This window comes from Octodon degus, unplaced genomic scaffold (genome assembly GCF_000260255.1).
Source record: "Octodon degus isolate 3935 unplaced genomic scaffold, OctDeg1.0 scaffold00107, whole genome shotgun sequence".
Taxonomy (NCBI): Eukaryota; Metazoa; Chordata; class Mammalia; order Rodentia; family Octodontidae; genus Octodon; species Octodon degus.
Window position 1 is genome coordinate 7,118,636 of NW_004524683.1, and position 17,279 is coordinate 7,135,914.

The 17,279-nt window shown below is 37.4% G+C and overlaps 1 protein-coding gene across 1 annotated transcript in view; it reads left to right on the plus strand.

Annotated features, from left to right (window-relative positions):
* Efcab14 (EF-hand calcium binding domain 14) overlaps positions 1-17,279 on the plus strand; it is a 41,495-nt gene that overhangs the window by 9,052 nt on the left and 15,164 nt on the right. Inside the window, exons 3-6 of the mRNA XM_023724210.1 lie at positions 512-657; positions 11,688-11,786; positions 14,284-14,394; positions 16,646-16,750. Coding sequence (XP_023579978.1) covers positions 512-657; positions 11,688-11,786; positions 14,284-14,394; positions 16,646-16,750 — 461 coding nt within the window. The remainder of the gene's footprint in view (positions 1-511; positions 658-11,687; positions 11,787-14,283; positions 14,395-16,645; positions 16,751-17,279) is intronic.

The window sequence follows — 17,279 nt, forward strand, 5'->3', positions numbered from 1 at the left end:
AGCTGTGAAACTATCTCATTCATATTTATTTCTCAATAAAAAAATAAATATATAAAAAAGAAGTTTGTTAGTTAAGTTGGTCAGTATTCGTCACTTCCTGTATATCGAGCCAGCTGCATTAAGTGCTTTGCAGACATTCTAGCAATCATATTATAGATGGAGATACTGAGTTCACAGAATTTGAATAATTTACTCAAAATCTTAGTAAATTACAGAGTTGAAATTCACATCTAATTCTTTCTCGTCATGTTCTTTGTTAAAATTTTTAGCCATTTAGCTTAAAAGTTGCATTACCAATAGTGAGATAGCTCCAGTTAAAGTGATTTGGTGTTAAAGATATACATTTATGTAAATAAAAGAATGATGTAGTTGATAAATATAGATGTAATCATTATCATCCAAAATTAACTCTTCTTAATACATCTGCTTTCTTACTATATGGTCTTTTTCCCCCTTGGGACCCTAAGGGAACTTTGTGTGTGTTTATGATTTTTCTTGTCTTTGCTTTTAGTGGAATCTAATCAGAAAAGCTCATTCCAGGAAATCCCCAAACTTAATGAAGAACTTCTCAGCAAACAAAAGCAACTTGAGAAGATTGAATCTGGAGACCTAGGCTTAAACAAAGTCTGGATCAACATCACAGAAATGAATAAGCAGGTAACAAGTCTGATTTTTTTTCTGTTATTTCTATGTAAGCTATGAGTATTTGGTTTGGTTGGTTTTTTAGTTTGAATTTGTAGATGCGTGGAATTCATGTTAGGGTATTTGACTTTTTAAATTACATATTATGATCCCAAAATGTTAAAATATGTAATAGTTACACATTTACCAGATATTTACAATGTTAACCCTTTCTGCAAATAAATGGAGTTCTACCAAGTTAAACTAATATAGGAAGTTGGAAATTGAGTTCATTTTTCCTATGGAAAAATACTAGAGTAATATCTAATCCCCAAGAAAATGGATAGAGCATTGTTATTAAACAATGAGAGATTTATTTTGTTCATTGTAGTTTACAAACTTATAGATGCAGCCTTAGGTTATAGTGCTATAAACTATACTAAAACAAATACATAAAATATCAGTAGCTAATTATATTTCTTCTAGAATAGATGGCAGAGTTAGTTAATTGCTTTGACCGGGCAAGCAAGCCTAGAGTATAAACTTTTCTGGTCCCTAAATTGACAACAGCTTAGTAGGCATTGCTTCCAGATGAATCTGCCAAAGTAAAGAGCTTTATTCTAAGATTTTGACAAAGCATTTCATATATATAAGGAACCATACTTAGACTGTACTCATTTTTTTGTGTAGTCAGGAAAGATATGATCAATGAAAAAAAAACCTCACATACCAAATGAACAATACATACGCAAAGTGCTTACGAGTGGGCACGTCACTTTTGTTGGGAGTAAGAAGATATACTCTTCTTCATAGTAGAGTTACAAAGTTCAGAATGAGCCAGTAGGAGAAAGCTCTGTGCTAGAAGCAAGTGCTTGCAAATATTTCTGAAGCTCTACCTCTCAATAATGGTTTGGGAGTGAGGCAGTTCAGTACTTAAGGCCAAGAATCAGTGCTCTGAGGACGTGGTTTCCAACTTTTTCATGTTGTAGTCTATATACAGTAAAGAATGTTTTAAAACTATCCAGTAAATATGTACATATTTATATGCAGTGGTTGAATGTGACTCCCAAAAGTTCATGTGTTGGAAACTTGATCCCCAGATTCATGTGTTAGTAGTGGTTGGAGATGGAGCTCTTGGGTGATAATTTGAATTGAGCCAGAAGGATGGGCCCCCTTCATGGCATCATAAGAAGAGGAAGAGAAAACAAGGCTGACTGCTGTCACTATGATACAGCAAGAGAGCCCCCACCAGATGCTGGTGCCAATTTCTTGGATTTCTCAGTCTCCATTATTATGGGCTAAATAAACTTCTTCTTTATGAATCACCCAGTCTGTAGTGTTCAGTTATAGCAACAGAAAATGGACTAAGACACTAGATGTTATTAAAATAAAAGTTTTTGAAAACAGGACTCACCCTTAATATGTATGGTGCCTTATGACATTTCATTATATTTTAGGGGGTTTTGCTATTAAAAACAATGCATGAAGTTCATTCCTATAAGCCCAGCAGCACCTTTGGAGGCAAGGCAGGCATGTCATGAATTCCAGACCAGCCTTGGTGCATGCATCTCAAATTCCAGGCCAGTCTGGGTTAATTAGCAAGTTTAAGCCTACACTGGACTAGATAGTGAGACTATCTAAAAAAAAGAGAGAGAGAGAGAGAATAAAAAACATATTCATGAAATAATTGATAGATTATAAAACCTTTAGGAGAATGCTGTTGATATTTTGATTAGGATCGCATAAGTTTATATACAGTAAAACCTTGGTTTGTAAGCATAAATCATTCCAGAAATGTGTTTACAATCTAAAGAACTTGTATATCAAAGTGAATTGTCCCATAAGAAATAACAGAAACTCGGGGCTGGTGAGATGGCTCAGTGGTCTAAAGCATCTACTTAGAACAAGCTTAGCAAAGCACAAGGGACCGCGGTTCAATCCCCCAGCACCACATGCCAGCCAGCCCTGCCCCCTGGTGGGCTGAGCTGGCCACACAAATAAATAAATAAATATTAAAAAAAAAAAAAAAAAAAAAAAAAGAAAAAACAGAAACTCAGATGATTCATTCCACAACTCAAAAATACTCATATAAAAATGATCACAGTACTGTAACATAATACAAAATAATAAAATACAAATATAAAGAAAAACAAATTAACCTGCATTTACCTTTGAAAAGCCTTTGTGGCTAGTGTGAGGGAGACAAGAGGGAGAAAGAGGTTACTGTATAGGATAACCTCCACTATCACCAGCAGAATCACTGCTATCTCTTGGCTCAATAGAATCTTTTTCTTTTCAAGTAGATTTATCAGGAAAACTATCCAATGCCTTCTCTTAAGGATTTCGTAGAAATGTAACATTACATTATTGTTGAACAGATTTATCCCTCACACTGCTACAGGATTAATTGTATGGTGCCTTTCTAGAAAATTTTGCATTTGCATACATTTTGTATATCTCCCTAATCGCATTTGAAGTGAGGGATTTGTATGCCTTTTTCTCCTCTGCAGATGTGGCCCTCTCCGTAACCTCTTGCCACTGAGAGATGATCACCCAAAATCCCACAGGAGATGAGGGGTTGGGAGAAAAGAACCATTGACTAGTGGTGATTGTGTGACATTCATTGTCATAGCAAGACATCACTCCTTTACCAAGTTAAAATTTATGGGAGTCAGGCGTGGTGGCACACACTTATAATTACAATTACTTTTTGTTGTAGAGGTCTTTTGCTTCCTTTGTTCAGTTAATTCCTAAATATTTAATTTTCCTTAAACTGGGATGAATGGTTGCAAAAAGTACCTAAATATGCAGGTATAGGAAGAATTTTACTTTAGTGTGAAGTCTTTATATAACAAACTAGGGAAGACTGGACTAAAATGCTTTCCTTTTTGGCTTCAGTATACCTTCAGAGATGCTGAAACTGACTGATGGAGCCAGCCTGATGCAGAGGAGTTTTCTACTCTCAGGGACTCGGAAAGATACGCAATAGTTAAGCAGAGTTTTGTGTTGTTTGCAACAGGAGCTCTGTACTCTGCATGGTTTTCTAAAATTAATGCTATACATAACATCTCTGATGGTCTGTTTGAGTAAGAGACATTTCAAAAATAGGTACAAAATTAATATTTAACTATGTTTCTATACTTAAAAGTAACTTTCAATTAAGATGCTTTTAGTAGCATTTTTAAAGCAGTTCAAAGTGGCTTATACAACAAGAAAATACACCTAAAAAGGACCCTCCTTATCACAATGTGAGCTGAAGATAATGCAGCCTAAAAGAAGCCATCAGTTAAAAAATTTTAAATCAAATGCTTCCTTGAAAAACTTCCTTAGTAGCTGAAATTTTATTACATTTTTGTTTTGTTCATGGAGCCTCTGATTTTATATTCATTCTCTCCTACCTTTATAGGGAATCTTCTCCCCTTTTTTGGAAGATCATTAATTCAACAAATATTTACTAAACTACTACTTTGGATTCTTAGTCCATGCAGGCTGTTGTAACAAATTACCTCAGAATAGGTAACTTACAAACGACAGAAGTTTATTACTTATATTTCTGGAGGCTGGGATTTCTGATTTCAGGGTACCAGCAGATTTGGCATCTGACAAAGGTTCCTTGCATACTCTGCTTCATTCATTGTGCCTTCTTGCTATGTTCTGAAATAACAAAGGAAAACAAGCTTCCTTGGATCACTTTTATGAGGTTGTCTAATCCTATCAATAAGGCTGGAGCCCTCCCATATCACACCTCAAAGGCTCTGTCTCTGAATCCCACCACATTGGAAATTAGGTTTCAATATATGAATTTTAGGAGCATGAACATTCGGACCATAGTAGATTTTAAAACAAGATAATATGCTGTAGGGCTGGCCAAATAGCTCAGCAGACTAAACCATCTGTTTAGGTAGAGCACAGTGGCTGGTGTTTGATCCACAGCGTGCTGCTCTGGTCCCACCCGCGGGGCGCACTGAGATAGCGATTGAGACTGGGCATGGTAGTGCGCACCTGTAATCCCAGCTCTTGGGAGGCTGAAAACAGGAGAATCACTACAAGTCTGATGTACATAGTGCAACGCTGTAGGCCCTGTACTAAATATATATATATATAATTACAGCATAATATATATATATATGCTGTAATTGCTTCCCACAAGGGCCTTACAGACAAATGGAAGAGACAAATGGAGATAGGAAAGTAAACTATTGTAAACAGCTTGATAAACAATATGGAACAGGTCCAAATGAGTACTGTGAGGCCATATTCATCTATATATTCAACCAGGCTGGGCTTATGTGAGGTCTCCTAGAGATGCTGAGCAGAGTTCTGAAAGCCAAAGAGGAGTTAGTCCGTTGAATTCTGCAGAAAGAGAAAAGGATGCTTCCATTAAAACATAAGTATCGCCGATCCCCATTATTTGTGAATTCTGTATTTGCAAATTCACCTGTTCTAAAAATCTATACTTGGGAGGCTTTTTTTTTCTTTTCTTTTTTTTTTTTTTTTTTTTTTGGCAGAACCGGGGATTGAACTCAGATCCTTGCGTTTGCCAGTCAAGCGCTTATCCTACTGAGCCATCTCCCCAGCCCCCTCGGAGACTTTTATAGTCATTCACTTATGTAGGAAAAATTTGACTCACCCAATATGTGTGTACAGCTGAGGTCAGACTAGGCAACAAGCTCCTTTCTTGTTTTAGGTCTCATGCTGTAAACAAGTCTTCCATGCTATACAAGTATTCAATGTCACATTTTTCATATTTTTGTTCTTTGGTTCATTTTTTTGCCATTTAAATGTTTCTCATCACAGTGCTAAAGTACTATCTAGTGTTCCTGGGACCGGGGAGATGGCTCAGTAGAATAAGTGCTTCCCTGGCAAGCACAAGGGCCTGAGTTCAATCCCTTGTTCCACCAAAAACATAAAAAATAAACAAAGTACTATCTAGTGTTCCTAAATGGAAGGAAACTGAGATGTGTCACATGAAGAAAATATATATATTAAGTAGACTTCCTTCAGGCACTATGTACTTCAATATTAAGGAGTCAACACTGCACTCAATAAAATGTTTAAACATAAGAACAAAGTTACGTTGTGTATTGATCAGCGGACAAAAATGTGATAAAAGGTTTCACAAGGAAGTAACCCTATATTTCCTTAAAAAGCAGTGGTTTTAGCATTCACTAATTCAACATTTGCTGCAGCTTTTCTAGAAGGTAACTAGCACTAATAATTATTATGTGAGTGTAAAATAATAAACCAATGGAAACATGTCATGTTCAAGGAATTTTAGTCATTCATTATGGCTCTAGTAAGGTGGAAAGAAGCCAGGGATAAAGAGCCAACAAGAGCCATTATCGAGAAGGACTTTCAGTGCCCATCTGTAATACTGTGTCTCTCTCTATGCACTGCCAGTTATTTGTGTATGCTTCTAATTGGACTAGAAGTTTGTATCTTGTACTGAGCCTTAAGCATAAAATGATGGTGGCCGCTGCAGGGGTGGTGATGGTAATAAAGATGATAATGGGCGTTTTTTGAATGTTTTGTGAGTGTGTTTGTGTGTGTGTGTGTGTGTGTGTGTGTGCGCGCGCGCGCACGGACAGGCCAATGTTAGTTAAACGTGTGATCTCCTTTCTTTGTTTGTGTAAAGTAGAAATGCTAGTTCATTTTGGATAAAAATCCAAGGCTTCAAGAGGTTAAATAGTTTGTCCACAGTTACACAGTTATATAGCAGGGATAACATTAAAATATTTAAGTCTTGACAACCTCTTTCCAAATTTCCATTCTGCCTCCTATCTTTATATCCTTTACAAGATTCAGTAGGTGCTCAGTAGATAAAGTTGAAAGGATATGATGTTGGATCCCTGGGGGGTTGCAGGGATTGGGTGTGTCCCTACTCATAAGCATTCAGCTTTGGTGATTGCCTGTTTTAATAGCTTTTTCTTCTTTACTATTTAAAGAAAGCTTAATTTTAAACCCAAGGGGAGAAGACAGCATTTCTGACTTTATAATATAAAATGATATATTAATCAAATGGTCTATAGTGTCTTGTTTTCAATTTTGCTAATGACAAATCATGTAATATGCATAAAAGCCATGATTCATCTTTTGGCTGGAATGTGAGGTTTTTTTCTTTTTCAAAATGTGACTTTTAGCAATACATTTGTGTGCTTGAATCTAATATGATATTCTAGAATGTGCCTATTACAGAGGCCAGAGCATTTCCAGGGACAGTAATGGGAAGGTGCCCACCATCTTTCCATTCTAGTTATGCACATGGATTTACTATAATTTCCCAGATTTTGGCATTACTGCTCTGAAGAGAGAAAGACTGGAATCCAGCTTTGTAATACATGGAAATACAGCTAAATCCTAGTGACCAGCATATGATCTGGATCTTACGACAAGAAGCCCTAAGTGTGTTGGTTAGCTGCAGGGTTGATGGTCAGCTCTCCTCAGTGTACTCCTTAAATGAGGCAGCTTAAAGCCTAGCCTGAGTGTGGCATGGTGTGAGTGGGAACCACACTTCACCTAATCGTGTCTGCATTCCCTTCAAGCTGTCTCAGAAGTACTTACATAATTGGAGCACTTGGAGTAACTACATTCTTGCCCATCAAATTGATTTGGGGCTGATTGTGTATATACTTTAGGACAGTGAATAAAACATATACCTCCTACCACATCATGGGCATGCACAGATGGTCTGAGAAGGCCCAGTGGAGGACTTGGAAGAAAAAAAGGGGCAGCCAAGCAAACCCATCAAAACTCCAAAAATTGGGATTTTTTCATATGTTTTTCTCATCTTTTGTCTTAAAAATGTGTAAGTAATATGTAAACATATTCTTATATAAGATTTTAAAAAGAAAGCACATGTAAAACTCATGCAGATTTCCCTTCAGTCCCCATCTGTCTGCCCCCAACACACGCGTGCACACACTCATGCTTTGTGCTTTCCATCCTCATAGTTATCCAGTGTCTGTAATAAGGCCCACATGTTTACAATCCTCTACAAAGTTTTAGTAGCTTTTTAATATGAATTTGCTTATGGGTCAGCCTGTGAGTATAAATAAGTAGGGGTTTTCAGTATGTTTTGTACTAGAATTTGCTTTGTTTCCAAAATTTATCTACATCCTAGTTGATAGGCATGTAAACTGTTTCTAGTTGCTTTGCTATTAAACATAAAGAAGACACAAATATCTTAGTGCATATATCTTTGTGCACACAAGCAAGTAGTCTTTCAGGATTGATTTCTAAAAGTAAAGTTGCTGAATAAAGATCCTAAACACTTCAAATTTTGATAGATATTCCTAGATAAACTTCTAAAAAGGCTTCTCTGATTATGCTTCCACAAACAATGCATGAGAATGCCTGTCTTCTTATGTCCTTTTCAAATCTTAGTATTATTCATATCTTCTTAAAGGGATAGGTGAAAACTTCCTTGATGTAATTACTAGTTTTAAGAGGTTTATAATTTACTTAAGGTATCTCCCTGTGGTTTGGTGTTTTTCACTTCTGTTTTTAAGCAGATAGAGTCAGAATGTTTATAAGTAGTCTGCATATTTTAAAGCACTTAGGGAGAATTACATGTTTAAATGCTCATTAAATTTCATTACTAATAACTGTCACTTATTTGATGTTTCATTTGTACAACGTACTGTGCTAAGAGCTTTAGTTATATATGGAATTTCATTCTTATTACCAGTATTAGTCACCTGTTGTTGAATTAATTTCATCCCAAATTTTAGTGGCTTAAAACAACAAGCATTTATTCTTTTCAGTATTTGTAGGTCAGGATTTGGGGAACATCTAAGTAGAATGCTTCTGGCTAGGATCTCTAAGGCTAAGATATCAGCCAGGGCTTCCTCATCCAAAGACTTGGATAGGCGTGGCAGGTCCTCTCCTGGCTATTGGCAAGAGATCTGTTCCTCCCAACCTGGGGCTGTGTGGGTTCCCTCACAGAGTGGCAACCAGCCTCCTCCCATGAGTGATCCAAGAGCGCAAAGACGCCAGAGTTGCAATAGTGCCTTTGATGTATGACCTAGCTTCCAAAGTTGCCAGTTGTCATTTCCATTTTAGTTTTTTCACAGACACATTTTTCAAACCACACATTCCTGTACGGTGATTATTAAACTGTTTTGATGATGTTGATGTTGTTATTGTTCTTGTCATAATCAGAGCACTATATTGGTAAGAAAAGTAAATTCATTACTTATTTAATTTTATCTCTAACCTCTTGGCCTCTCCCTCTACCCTGCTTGGGACTAGCCATGTCAGAATTCAACCCAAGTATTATTTTTCAGTCATTCATTCCTTTCATTCAGTAAGTGTTTACTGAATTGTCTTTGTGGCAGGCATATTGTGGAACATAAAACAGACATGGTCCTTGATCACATGGAGTTTACAGTCTTGTGGAGGAGAGAAATCTCAATAATTAAATTATTGTCACTTTGAGAAGTGTAGGAAAAGTACTGCTGAATCGATGATGCTGTTGTTCCCTACCCATTTTCCAATGCCATTCACATTTCTAACCTAGAAAGATTGGCTGGTTGGTGTTTTTTTGAGACAGGGTCTCACTATATAATCCAGGCTGGTCTGAAACTCATGGCAATCCTCCTGCCTCAGCCTCCCCAGTGCTGGGATTAAGATATGCATCACCAAACCTAGCACCTGCTTTATTTTTAGATATAAATCTTAACTTTTCCATTAGTCTATTTTGTGTCCCACTTCAGTAAAGCCTATCCCTTCGTGTCTCCACCAATGTTTTTTCTGAACTTTACCCAATATCACAGTCAATGCTTAATTATTTATTTAATGGGCCCTCTCTCTTAGCTCTTTGAAGTGAAAGATTTAGAAATTTCTTTAATTTTTTTCTCCTCCTCACCCCTAATATCTAGTCCCAGGAAATCATATCATCTCAACTTCTTCTACTACCTCTGATACAAGTGAAATCCAAACCACCATTATCTCTTGCCCATACTACCCAATCACCTTGTTTCTGGACTCCTGTTTCCACGAGACAGTCATAATAATATTCACACAAGGTATCTGTAATCATGTAATTATCCTCCTCCACCCCTTCCCGTTATTTCTCAAATACAATCCACATCTTTGTTCTGGTTTACAAAGGCCTTTTTACCTGTTCTGGCCCTTTCCTGTATCTCTAGCCAAGTTCTGCTATCTGAAGGTCTATCCTTTAACTAGACCAAGCACTTTCTTTTAATTGTCTAGTAATTTCCTTTACCCTGAAGTACACATCCAATCTTTGTATGATTAATTCTTTATTATAAAGATCTATTTAAATTCTACTTCCTTACAGAGCCCAATTCTGACTTTATCTTTTTAGGGGATGGTTTTTGTTGTTGTTGTTGTTGTTGTTTTGTTTTGTTTTACTGAGGCTTGAATGGAGGACCTTCACAATGAGCTGCATCTCCAGTCCTTTTCTTGAGACAGGGTCTTACTTAGTTGTCCAGATTAATATCAAGCTTGGGATCCTCCTGCCTCAGCCTCCCAAAGTGCTGGAGTTGCAAGCATGTACCACCACACCTGGCCCCTTCTCTTACCTTCACCCAAAGTAGCTACTTAGTCACTTCTACCTGGTGTTTTTCATACATAGAATTGTCTGAAATGTAAACACCAAAAAGATTCCTGACATCTGCATTGTTCACTACTGGTATATAATAGGGCTTGACTCAGGAGGCTGAAACAGGAGGGTAGTCACAAATTTGAGGCCAGCCTGGACTACACAGTGAGTTAAAGGCCAGCCTGAATTACATAGTGAGACCCTGTCTCAAGACAAACAGATAGATAGATAGATTAAATATTTGTTGCATTAATTAGTGAATAAATGAAAATGATCTTAAGCCTGTGCATTCAGCCCTCCTAAAGGGAAAAACAGAAATGAGAACCTGAGATCCTGAGTAACCAGCTTCCTCCCTGGACTCCCTTATTGTGACCGACTTATTACTGGTTCTTTGTTTATCTGTCACCTTCTACTAGAAATAAACTCCATGAGAGCAAAGCCTCATGCTCTGGCTTGCCACTGTCTCCATGGTTCCTGAGCAGTGCTTTAACACAGAGAAGTTGCCAAGCATTTGTTGAGGGAGCGATAGAGAATCAGTGTCTACTTGGTCTGATGTCCATCTGCTGCCTGCCACAGTGCTTGGCCTATAGCGGTGCCCAGAAACCGGAATGGTTATTCTACAAGGCCACTCTCCTAATCGCTCTTATTAGATCTGTGTTCTTATCCTAGAATTTGGAATAGGAGAAAAGTTTAGAACTGAGAATCTTTGAAGAACATTTTAAGCCACACTGTAAGAATTGTTAGAATATGATCTTCGCAGCCTGAAATTGAATGTTATACAGGTTCTCCCAACCCCCACTCAAGGGTGAAATCCAGCTATTTAGAATTCTACCCCTAAATAGCAGAGAGGAAGCCACATTTTTATTCAGTTCTTATTGTAATACATTCATTGCATCAGTCAGTGAGTCAATGGGTATTTATTGAGCCTTCAGGGTACAAAGTAGTACTTTGGTTGAGCTATTGAGTCTGAAATATTAATCACATTATTAAACCAAAACCAAATCCCCAAGCAGTTGAAAGTACTGTTCAAGTTGTCGGGATACAGTATATGTGGACTCTATTATGTGGTGATGGGCTTTTACTTTATAAAATATGTTCCCACTTGGACAGGAACATAAGTTCAGTTAAATAACTGAGGTGTTATATTTTACCAAAATGAAATCTTGAAGTGGTCCTTGATCATTAGCTTTTTTCCTGTTCAATTGTTGAAGGATTGTATGGTAATTACTGCATCTTTTGGGCAATTTAAGATTTTTGGACCTTATAGCTGCCAGGACTGGGTAAAGAATAATACTTGCCTTTCCCTCTTTGGCACTAGTTTAAATTGGGCAGGGAAAGAAGAGGTATTACTGCTGCCTTCCAAATCTCAGCTCTAGCCAAGGTACTATAGCTCCTGTGCTCCTATGAGCTACCAGGGTACATGGACATCATCAACCACAAAATTTAAGAAAGAATACTCTATAAATTCTGTATTTGTTGCTTGTTGCTTTTTTCCTTCCAGATTTTTCAATTGACTTCTGCAGTAAACCACCTCAAAGCCAATGTCAAGTCAGCTGCCGATCTAATTAGCCTACCTAACACTGTAGAGGGACTTCAGAAGGTAAGCACTATGTATGGATACTGGGATTAACTCACTCCTTCAATTCTAGCTTCTTACAGGTTTTCTTGAAAAGCCTGACATTTGAAATCAACTGCCCTGAGAGGAAAGTAATAGAGAATATCCTTGTATTCTAAAGAATTCAGAGCATCTTTCTTGTGGTCTGGTTAATCCGGCTGTTAATTTACAGCAGGTTACTTTGGCTATGGTTTATATGAATTCACATTTTTTCATTTATCCCTCTGAGTCCCCAAATTGCTCTGCAGAAACTCTTATATTAGCATGTATGAGAATTGCTCTGATGCCAGCCAGCCCCGCCCCCTGGTGGGCTGAGCTGGCCACACACACACAAAATAAATAAATAAATAAACAAATTAAAAATAAATAAATAAATAAAATAAAAATAAAAAATTCCTAAATAAGAGTTTAATATCTTCATGTATCCTGATGGGCCCAGATATCAAGCCAGCAAGAATTCTCTAACAGTACATGTCTTTGAATGTAGCTTTGAACAACAATGTTTATATGGCATCCCAACTTAGAGATTCCTCCCCAGTACCTTGTCTCTGCAAATCTATGCATTAATGAGGCCACACAATGCTTTGACAGCCCGGTTTTGAAGTGTTAAGTCATCCCAAACTCCTAACTTCAAAGTATATGATGTAATTTCTCTTTAATTGAGATTTTAATTTTAGTTGAAAATGTTATCTGTCATTCTCTTAGATTCTTGTATATATATTTTTTTTATCAATTTTTTCTTTCTTTTTTTTTGGTGGTACTGGGGATCGAACTCAGGACCTTGCACTTGCTAGGCAGGTGCTTATGCTGCTGAGCTGTATTCCCCAGCCCCTAGATTCTTGTGTATTAGTGTAATAAAAAAAATTGCCTTTGTCAAAAAAAAAATTACCTTTGTCAAAAATACTAATGTGACACTATAAATTATCAACAGGTATTAATAAAGGCCAGAACCTACCAGATAGTAACACACTTTTGGGTATCCCTTTAAGGACAAAGCTTTATTTTTAAAAATGTCTTCTGAATCATGTGCCCCATATACTTGGCCTCCTTAGGTCTGATGAAAGCAAATTACTCCCTCAGTCTAGCTGTACTCAGTAATTACTGGTAGATCTACAGTAAAGGAAACACTGCCACGTGAAACTTTTCTTTCATCGCTATAGTTTTAGGTTTCTCAGAGCTAAAAATTGTTCCCACCCATTTCTTCAAAAGTTGTCAATTGTTCCTGATCCAGTGACAGTCTACAGTATTGACTCTGGCCCTCTGGTTTCCAGTACAGGTCTTGACAGAAATAGTTTATGTGGGAACCTTACCTATAGGTCCCACATTTATAAAACAATATCTTTTCTTTAAGAAACATTTGGCTTTTCTTTAGGGAACATTTCATTTTTCTGTAAGTAAAATCCTTTAAATTGAGAATTGCTTGGTGTATATGTACAAAACTAGAAACAGAATTTTATTAATTATCTCAGTCTAAATTACATGGCATCCCTAGTTTGAAGATAATTAAATAAAAAATACTAATCTACATTAGGTTATTGTTTAATATGAATTGAAATCACAATCTAATATTAATGACTTAAATTGAAAAAAAATGGCTACTGGTATTAATGAGGGTATGGAGTAATGGGAACACTTGCACTTCTGGTGGGACTATAAAATGGTACAGTATAGTTATTTTAAAAGTCAGTTTGGCAGTTTTGTAAACAGTTAAGCATAGATTTGCCATATGATCAGCCATTTCCTCCTAAATGCTGTAATGACAATGGGAAGTAAAGGCATAAACCCATGTAACAACTTGTACAAGAATGTTTATAACAGTGTTACTATAATATAAATTCTGAAAACAACCTAAATGTCCCTCAGCAGGTGAATACACATTGACATATCCTTGGTATGGAATGCAACATGCTAAGTAACTACAACATTAATGAATCTCAATTATTTTGAGTACAAGAAGCCCTACTGGGGCTGGGGAGATAATTCAACAGTCTAAGTGCCTGCCTGACAAGCACAAGGATCCCAGGTTCAGTCCCCAGCACCACATGCTATGCCGGCTTCAGAACCCCAGGCACACCATGCCAGCCACTGAAACCAGATGTGGTGGTGCACACCTGTAATCCCAGCACTGGGGAGGCTGAGACAGGAGCATCTTTGCGAATCCAAGCTGCATACATAGCAAGACCTGTACCAAATAAAAAAAGATTTTTTTTAATCTTAAAGAAAAAGCCATACTAAAAAAAAATACATACTCATTGGCTGCATTCATTTTTGGTTTATAAAATTTTATAAAATGTGACTTATTGATAGTGACAGTAAGTAAATCAGTGATTGCCTGGAGATAGGGAGAGGGGACTTACAGATTTACCTGATCATGGTAGTAGTTCTATGGGTATTTTGGATATGTGCAGTTTATTGCATGTCACATATCTTCATGCAACTTTTAAGAAGGGAAAAATCTTGATATTCCTGTTTCTGCATTCAGAGTGTAGCTTCCATTGGCAATACTTTGAACAGCGTGCATCTTGCTGTGGAGACAATACAGAAAACTGTGGATGAACACACAAAAAACATGGAATTACTGCAGAGTGATATGGTAAGGAAGTCTGTAAATGCTACAGAAAGCAGCATGTTCCTGCTTGCCCTTTTCTTTGTAAGAGTCATGGTAGCAACTTTCCACTGATCTGAACAGGACCAACTATGCACCTGTTTAAAAGACCTAATAAGTGACATGTACTAATTGTTCTTCAGTCTGTAAATTAAACAGTCAATCCCTAGTTCCAGAAAAAAAAACCAAAAAACATATAACATTAAAAGCTGGGGAGATGGCTCAGTGGAATAAATGCTTCCCTGGCAAGCACAAAGGGCCTGAGTTCAATCCCTGGTTCCAGAAAAAAAAAACCAAAAAACATGTAAATTAAACAGTTAACTTAGAATTGAAAGCACATCTCTGGCAAACATGGCACTGGAGGGGATGATGATAAAACCCTGACTGAGGATGGCAAGGGTAGAATGGAAAATAGGAAAGAAGGAAAAGGAAATGGAGACTTGTCTCAGTTATTTGGTGCTATATAAAAGCCCACCCCAAGACAAGTTATGATTTCTAGCTGTTCTGAACATCAGGAACTTAGGCAGGACTCTTACTGAAAGTGCTGGGAGGCCAAGGGAAGAGGTGACCTGGAGGATGCAAGGCCATACTGACTGTCACAGCTTCAGCCAGGTCTCAGTGGAATTCAGCCTTACATGTGATCTCAGCCTGTACCACATGGAATAAGAGAAGCACCCATCCAGCTGAGCACATTCAACCCACAGAATCATGTGAAATACTCAGTTGTTTTAAGTCTTAAAGTTTGGAGGTGATTGTTATACAGTGAAAGCTAAGACAGAGTCAAAACCTTGCAGTGCCTAGAATTGTTTTTAAATATCCTAGGGTCTCCTAATGTTCCTCCAGATGTAGGCTGTCTGTAGTCATTCAGAGACCTTAATTAATCAATGGGTAATAGCATTGTGAAAGTTTTATGAAGAGTAAAAAAGGACAGCACAACCCTTACTGTCTTTCTAGAAAGATAAGTTATATGTACATGAAATAATTACTACTTGAGGCACACAAAAGTTCCCTAGCCTGTTGATTAATTTCTAGATCTGCCCTTTATGTTCTTGCTTTTAGAGTTAAAAGTTTAAACTGGGCAATTTGTACCAAGGATAACTGAGCTCATAAGAGAACTCTCAGATGGAGGAATTTTCATTTTCTTCAGAACCAGTAGTCCTATTACTTAGCAGGGGCTCAGCCAGAGGAAAAAGCATTGATCTAAGTGTCCAGACACCTGGCTTCTGGTTCCATTTGCCACTGTGTAACTCTGTGACCCATAATAATAGCCTGTGGCTCAGCAATTCTTTTATCTTAAGCGTGTTCTCAAGCAAATGAACCATTTTCTGGAATGCCTCTACCTAAATGAAAAATTCCTGCTTTCTAGAATCATAAGTTTTTCCTTCTTTTCTCTTTAATGTTGCTTTGATGTATTATAAAAACGGGTTTGCTAAATGTCTAGGATTTCAGTTTGCGAGGGAAACAATATGTCTTTACCAATTATGTTGTATTGTGATTAATCTACCTCTTGTAAAGTTTTACAACTGCTGATAGTAATTCAAACACAGACATACTTTATACTAAGTTATAGTTACAGACAGTGAAAGATTAAGACAGGCAGTTTTCCCTAATAGTATAGAAAAAATATATACAATATAAGCATGTTACATTTTCATTTCTACAAAGAAAGACTAGAACAGTGGAGAGGGAATGGTAAAGGAAAGATAATATTCCCAACACAGATCTTGGCATGTGCTGTAAGGAAAACACTATAATATATGTGATCAGTTGTTGTGTTCAATGCCTGATGCTGGTGGTTACATGACTGGTTGCTTTTGTGATGTGAAGCCCTGTTGGACTAGTGAAAATGGTGGCACCATGCTAGATTCAGCCGGAGTTGGTAATGAGAACATTCTAATGATTCTTCAGTTTCTCTGGGAATACTGGTAAAAGGGGAGAGGAAAAATGTTTTGTTCAGTTCATTCCATTATGAGAGGCAGACTAAGAGGGTCTCAGTTTCCTAGAATAATCTGAGCATTACTGGTCCTGTCCATCATTCAGGCTTGGCATCCCCAAAAGTCTGTGGTGCCTCCAGGGCCTAGTACAAGACTAGCCACACGTATATAGGTTCATAGGGTGCTTGTAATTGAAATCTGCGGTTGCACTCTGGGGAGGCTAAAATGTTCCACAACCACCCTAGATGCTTCAGTCAACCTAGTAATGATTTGCTCCCTACACTAACCTCCATCCATTTTAACAGAATCAGCACTTCTTGAAGGAGACCAACAAAAGCAACCAGATCATTCCAACACCTTCATCTACATCAGAACTTGACAATAAGACACATAGTGAGAATTCGAAACAGGTACATTTTGTCTTTATACTACGGCAAGCTGTGGAGGCAGCCTGTGGAGTGTGGGCTGAATGCTATGATGCCTCAGCATGGGCTCCTCTAGCTCTTTGCTTGCCTGAAAGCCTAGCAAAGAGAGATGTATATAGGTATCCTGGGGACCCAAAAAGCCACCCCATCTCTTCCTTAACACATTAATTTTTCCTGTGCATGTCAGTCAGTAAAGTAAATTTCTTTTCTGATCTTGAAAGACAGAAAGACCAGATTATCCTGAAACTATGAAAAATAGCAATCTGGGCAAGTCAAAGATGGATGTGTAGTAGATTATTCTAGAGCAGTAGCTATTTTGAACTACAGTAATCCTAAGAATGTTAGGAGAAATCGCCTTAAAAACTGGGTTTTCTAAAGTCCAAAGATGAAAGGCAAGAGAGGGGGGAAAAAAGAATACTGTGTTCAAAATCACATTAAAGAAAATAAAGGAAATCTCCACTAAGAAGAATTTCTGTCCTGAGTTTAATGCCCTTTAAGCCTTATAGTCATCATT